This window comes from Monoraphidium neglectum (genome assembly GCF_000611645.1).
Source record: "Monoraphidium neglectum strain SAG 48.87 unplaced genomic scaffold scaffold02760, whole genome shotgun sequence".
Lineage (NCBI taxonomy): Eukaryota > Viridiplantae > Chlorophyta > Chlorophyceae > Sphaeropleales > Selenastraceae > Monoraphidium > Monoraphidium neglectum.
This window is the reverse complement of record NW_014010868.1, coordinates 1-5,445: the sequence shown is the minus strand read 5'-3', so window position 1 is coordinate 5,445 and position 5,445 is coordinate 1. Positions and strand designations below refer to the sequence as shown.

The window sequence follows — 5,445 nt, the reverse complement described above, 5'->3', positions numbered from 1 at the left end:
CACACACACACACACACACACACACACACACGCGCACACACACACACACACACGCACACACACACACACACACACAGGCGGCGGTCAACCAGGCGTCGTACCGCATGTCCACGGGCCACCCAGTCATGGAGAACCTGCTGTGCCTCGCCGCCTTTGCCGTCGTGGCAGGCGCCTGCCTGTGGCGCCAGCTGCGGTCGATGCAGGCCGTGTGGGCCGAGGCGCTGCTGTCACCCAAGGGCGCGAAGCTCAGGTGCGGCTCGCACCTGTCCAGGGAAGATTTGACCGAAGTTTGCCTCGTCACGAATCTGTTCAAAAGGGATCCTGCTGTGTCGATTTTGGCACACACTCGGCCTACATGCAGTCTCCAACACGTGCCCCAACCCGTCCAAACGCCGGCACTTACCTCCTCGTCGCCCTCCCGCCGCAGCCGCCCCGCGCTGCTGCTGCTGCTGTCTTTCCACAACGCCACGTTTGTCACCAGCTACACGCCCGAGTCGCCCCAGGAGGACCTCACTCGCGCCTGTGCAGTTGCGGCCGGCCTACTCTCCAAGAAGCTCGTTGTGAGTGCCTCAATGTCATAAACTGTACAAACATGATCCACCATGGTACACTTTCTATAGATGAAGCTCGAGTTTGGGCTGGATCTGCGATTTGGTGCTGAGGAGGCGCAAGCCTTGGGGCTGTTCGTGCCAGCTCGGAGGGGCAGCGGCGGATCACACACAAGCAGGCTCCCCTTGGCTGCTCCCCGCCTCGCCCGCACTGGCCCAGCTTGGTGAAGCGCCGCCAGCCGGGCGGCGCTTTACACACACACACACATGGGCCTGAAAACCCTCACCCGATTGCGGCCCCAGAGGCAAGCCTTGCTCGCCCTCGCTGCCAGCCAAGCCTTCGTCTCCGCGCCGCCCCCGGCCCACCGCCGCAGGCGCTGCGGCGGCTGCGGCTGCCGCTGTTCTACGACAGCACGGCCTGGGTGCTGCCCGCCGGCTCCCTCACCCACCTGATGATCACCATACCCTTCTGGGCGAGGTGACGCCCGCGCCATTTACATGACGACCTTTTGTATGACAATATCTTGATCACGTTATCATAAGCATGTTTCTGTCCTGTCGGCTGGGGAGTTGGCAGGAGGACGAGGGGGGCCAATAGAGACGAGTGGCTCTCTGGCGGATGCCCCGCCTACTGCAACGTTGACCGGCCGCCTGCCGTGAGATATTTTCCGCGATCTCCCGTCCCCCCGCCTTCCAGCGAGCTGTGGCTGGGCCCGACCTGGCTGGGCGCCAACAGCGTGGCCCTGGCGCTGTCTGCGCTGTTTGTGCTGACGTCCGGGGCCTACCTGGAGTGGCTCAGCGCCCTGCTGTCAAAGGTGGGCGTTGCCTGGGTGATCTGGGTCAATTGTGGTCAAGGATGGTCAAAGGTGGTCAAGGTGGTCGAACGTGGGTCTAGCTAGACCGGCTCAGCGTGCTGCTGCCGATGGCGGGCGCAGCTGGGGCGTCAAAGGTGGTCAAGGGGGGTCAAAAGCGGTCAAGGGTGGTCAAGGAGGGCCTGCTCAGAGTGGCTCGGCGCACTTCTTAACCGCTGGTGCTTTCTTTCTTTCTCTGCTCCACCCCAGGGCGAGCCAGACCCGACAGACGCGCAGCGCGCCGCCGCCGCAGCCGCCGCCGCCGAGCTCTCGGCTCAAGCCGCCGCCGCCGCCGCCGCCCCCCGCCCCTGCTTCGCCCGCGCCCGCGGCGCCGCGGCCGGCCCGCGCGACGGCGACGGCGAGAGCGACGCCGCGGGAACGGTGCACACGTCGGCCGTGTGCGGCGCGTGCGGCGCGGCCGGCTGCAGCCCGGGCTGCGCTGATGCGATGCGGTTCCTCGTCGCGCCCCCCAACGCGCGCTGCGTGCCGCGCGGCCCCACCTTCTTTTTCGGGTGGCGCCTGGGGTTCAGCCCGCTGGCCGGGCGGGGCGGGAGGGGCGCCGGCGCGGACGGCAACGGCGAGGGCGGCGGCGCGGCGGCGCAGCGGCGGGAGTACTGGCGGCAGCTGGCGCGGATGTCGTATTGGCAGGTGGGTGGGGTTGACCCGCCGCGTCGCACGCACGCTGACCCTCACCCCAACTCTCGGCCCTGCGAGCTGCTTTCTTGTTGAGACCTGGCGGGGGAGTGGGGTGCAGCTAGATGGGGAAGGGTGGTGTATTGTGCGTGTCTCTGGTTGCCTGTGGCTTGCTCCAAGGGAGGCGAATCAATGCCAGGCTGCTTTTCTCCGCGCCTGCCCGCCGCCGCCGCTGACCGCGTCATCCACACCGGCCCCTTCCCCCCTTACCCCCGTGCCGTCGGCGCGCCCGCTGCGCCCCCAGGCCGGCATGTGGGTGTTTGGGCTGTTTGTCGTCGCCATGATGGTGGCCGCGCGGTCGAAGCGGCCGGCTGAGAGCGTGGCTGACTACGTGCAGGTGGGTGCTGTTGTTTCAAGGGCTCTTGGGGACAGCTGGACCCCCTATGCTACTGTTATGAGCCAGGTTCAACCTCTCAGAGTTGGCCCCTCAACACAGCAACCAGCTGAAATTTCGGATCTTCGAGGATTTGGATTAAATTTAAGGGCTTACGTGGAGGCGGGGGCGGTTGCTCTCAGGCAGACCCTTGGCGGTTGGCCCTTCCCCGTCCGGCCGCACCTGGCCGTGCGCCGTGATTCAGAGCACTCCCCCTGCGCATCGCATCTGCTGAGGCGCCTCTGGGAAATCTCCTGCAACCCCAGCCATCAAACCCGGCCACACCTCAACAAACTCAGCCCCCAGCTTCCCCCCAGCCTCACCAAAGGGCACATAATCAGGCTCGCCCCCGCAGAACCACACCTGTGCATTTACTCCCCCACCCAACCCCACCCCTTCGTCCTGCCCCCACACCGGCCCACCCGCCTCCCTCGGCCCCGATTTTGCTCTCACCACCAACGCCAATACAACCTCCTCCATCTGATATGATCATTCCAGATCATATGGGATGGCAGAGCCGCCCCCATCAACTACAGCCTCATGGTGTTTGGCTACAGCCTGTACCTGATCGTCGGCTTCAACGCGGCGATGGGCAACCCCGTTCGCATGAAACAGGTACATATATAATTGCGTCCAGAGGGGTTTGATTGGAGGGTGACAAGGGGATTTTGTGGGGGCGGAAGCGGATGCCCGGCGGCCTGAGCGCCTAGTGTGGAACGTTTCTGATACGCGTGGGAGGCGGGGCGCTGCCGCGGGCGGCAGGAGCCTGTGCGGCGCGGCACGCGCCCTTCTGCTAGCTGTTTGTTGTGCATGAGTGCGAGCATATCTAGGGGGGTCAAGACCAATGCGATGAGCATGAATCGATCCCATATTGCGACCCAGGTAGCACGCCAGCTCCCTCTGCTGCCCTCCCCCTCCCCAACCCTCCACCTGAACCCCCCTGCCCCCTGCCCACGCCGCCCCTCGCAGGCCGTGATCGCCCTCGCCTTCTCTCAGATCACCGCCGCCCTCACCCTCGCCGCCCTAGCGGCCTGGGTGCCGGGCGCCCTGGAGCACGCCCCCGCGGGCGCTGTGGCGATGGCGGGGGGCCTGTATCTCGCGGCCACGCTGTATGAGGAGATCAAACAGAGCCTCGCTGACCTGGCGGCGGCCGCGCGGCGGCGGCTGCGCGGCGCCAGGTGCGGGCGGCCGGCGGGCTGCGGGGAAGCTGCCCGCCGGAAGCGTTGCTTGCTGCACAACAAAGCAGCGCCGCCGCCGGCTCCCCAGCTGCCTCGTGTCATCTGCGGGGCCTCCTTGCCCGCAATTCTCCGCTGTGCTCGCTCGCAGGTCCTCCCCAGCACCGCAGCCGCCTGCCGCGGGCGCCGCCGCGGCCCCTGGCGCGCCCGCGGGCGCCGCTCAGGTCGTATCGGGCCAGCCGGCGCTCACAAACATTCTGGCAGACAGGTGCGCGCACGCCGCCTCTCTTTTGTATCAATAGTTCAACTCAGCCCAATCGGCAGGGCTTCGGCCCGGGGGCCACCGCTTAGCAAGCAAGCGGGAAAAGCCGCAGCCACGCGCGCCACCCAGTGACAGCTTGCGCGGGGGCTTGGCAGCGAGCCCAGCGCCGGATCGCGCGTGGGCCTGCTGCGTGGCCGCCTCGCCGCGGTGCTGGCACCGGCCCCGCCATCCAGATCAGCCCCCCTCCTCCACGCCACCTCCATTGCGGCCCCCTGCCGCCCTTCTCCTTTCTGTTTCCCTCTTTCGTCCACTAATCCAACTTTCTCACTGCCCGCCCCCCAAGGTGCGAGGCAGCTGCCGCGCTGTACCGCCTGACCAATACCAGCGGCGGTGGCCCCGGCGCCGCGGCCGCACCCGCGCGCCTGGACCCGACGAAAGGCATCGGCAAGCAGCTGCTCCTGCTGCTCCAGGCGCGGCGGCGCGACTTTGGAGCCGCCGCAGCCGCAGCGGCCGCGGGCACCGCCATCTCGGACGCGACGCGCGGGGCCGGCCGCGGCGGCACGGCCGCGGTGTCGGAAGAAACGTCAGCGGTCGCGGCCGCCGTCGACGCTGACCTGGCGCTGCTGGCGGTTGCGTACCCGGAGGCCGGGCAGCTGCTCGATTATGTCATTGCTGGGCTGGAGGGCGGGCGGCTGAGGGTGTGGGTCGTGCCGTTTGCGGCGGTGAATCCTGAGGGCGGCCCGCCGCAGGTGAGAGATGGGGGAGTGTGCAGCATGCGTGGGCGCGCGTGTGATGCACCCTGCTTCGATTGTTAGGTGCCGTGCGCCCGCCTGCGGTGTGCGCGCTGACAGGGAGTGAGGTGTCCGCTACGGCTCCGCGCCGCAGTTCCGAGGCAGTACTCGACCCCTGAGACCCGCCACCCACACATATTGAATTTGTTGGGGTGCGAAAACCCCCGACAAACCCGCGCGCCCCGCAGTACTTTGCCCTCGGCGTGCCATCCTCAGCGGCCGTCCCTGCTGAAAGCGGCAGCGGCAGCGGGGGTGGCGGCGGCGGCCTGCCTGGATTGGACGTGTACGTCGCCTGCGACCCGCCAGGCGGCCCCAAGCAGCGCTGGGCCGCGGAGGTGTCCGCCCCCGACGCCGCGGCCGCGGAGGCGCACCTGCCGCCCGGCGGCGGGGGACCGAGCGCCGAGCTGGCGAGCATTGCGGAGGCCCTGGTGCATGAAGCATGCAAGCTGCAGGTGCGCGTGGGTGCCTGCGACACGCCCTTTCACCATGCCGTTGCCACTGTACAGTATCATTGTGTATGCAGAGAGAAGCCGGGGCGCCTGGCCAGGTGCAGGGTTCAAACACGATGCCCGCTTGACTTGAATTGTGTTTGGCCACCAATAGACACTGCCGCAAGTGTGGCGCCCTGGAGAGAAAATTAGTCGTGGCTGCAGCAAGCTGATGCGATCGGCTGCGCACTGTGCGCGCCCCCGCAGGGCTGGCGCGCCGCGCCCGGCCGCCTGGCCGCCACCGCCGCCGAGGCTGTTGTGGCG

At 67.7% G+C, this 5,445-nt stretch overlaps 1 protein-coding gene across 1 annotated transcript in view; it reads left to right on the top strand.

The window, feature by feature from the left end:
- Positions 1 to 5,270, top strand: part of MNEG_11473 (hypothetical protein) — a gene marked incomplete at both ends in the record, with an annotated part of 8,221 nt that extends 2,951 nt beyond the window's left edge. The window contains 12 exons of the mRNA XM_014040055.1: positions 78 to 250; positions 428 to 560; positions 923 to 1,026; positions 1,246 to 1,363; positions 1,610 to 2,047; positions 2,337 to 2,429; positions 2,964 to 3,080; positions 3,435 to 3,643; positions 3,792 to 3,908; positions 4,246 to 4,651; positions 4,882 to 5,145; positions 5,217 to 5,270. Coding sequence (XP_013895509.1) covers positions 78 to 250; positions 428 to 560; positions 923 to 1,026; positions 1,246 to 1,363; positions 1,610 to 2,047; positions 2,337 to 2,429; positions 2,964 to 3,080; positions 3,435 to 3,643; positions 3,792 to 3,908; positions 4,246 to 4,651; positions 4,882 to 5,145; positions 5,217 to 5,270 — 2,226 coding nt within the window. The remainder of the gene's footprint in view (positions 1 to 77; positions 251 to 427; positions 561 to 922; positions 1,027 to 1,245; positions 1,364 to 1,609; positions 2,048 to 2,336; positions 2,430 to 2,963; positions 3,081 to 3,434; positions 3,644 to 3,791; positions 3,909 to 4,245; positions 4,652 to 4,881; positions 5,146 to 5,216) is intronic.
- Between the last annotated feature and the right edge of the window lie 175 nt (positions 5,271 to 5,445).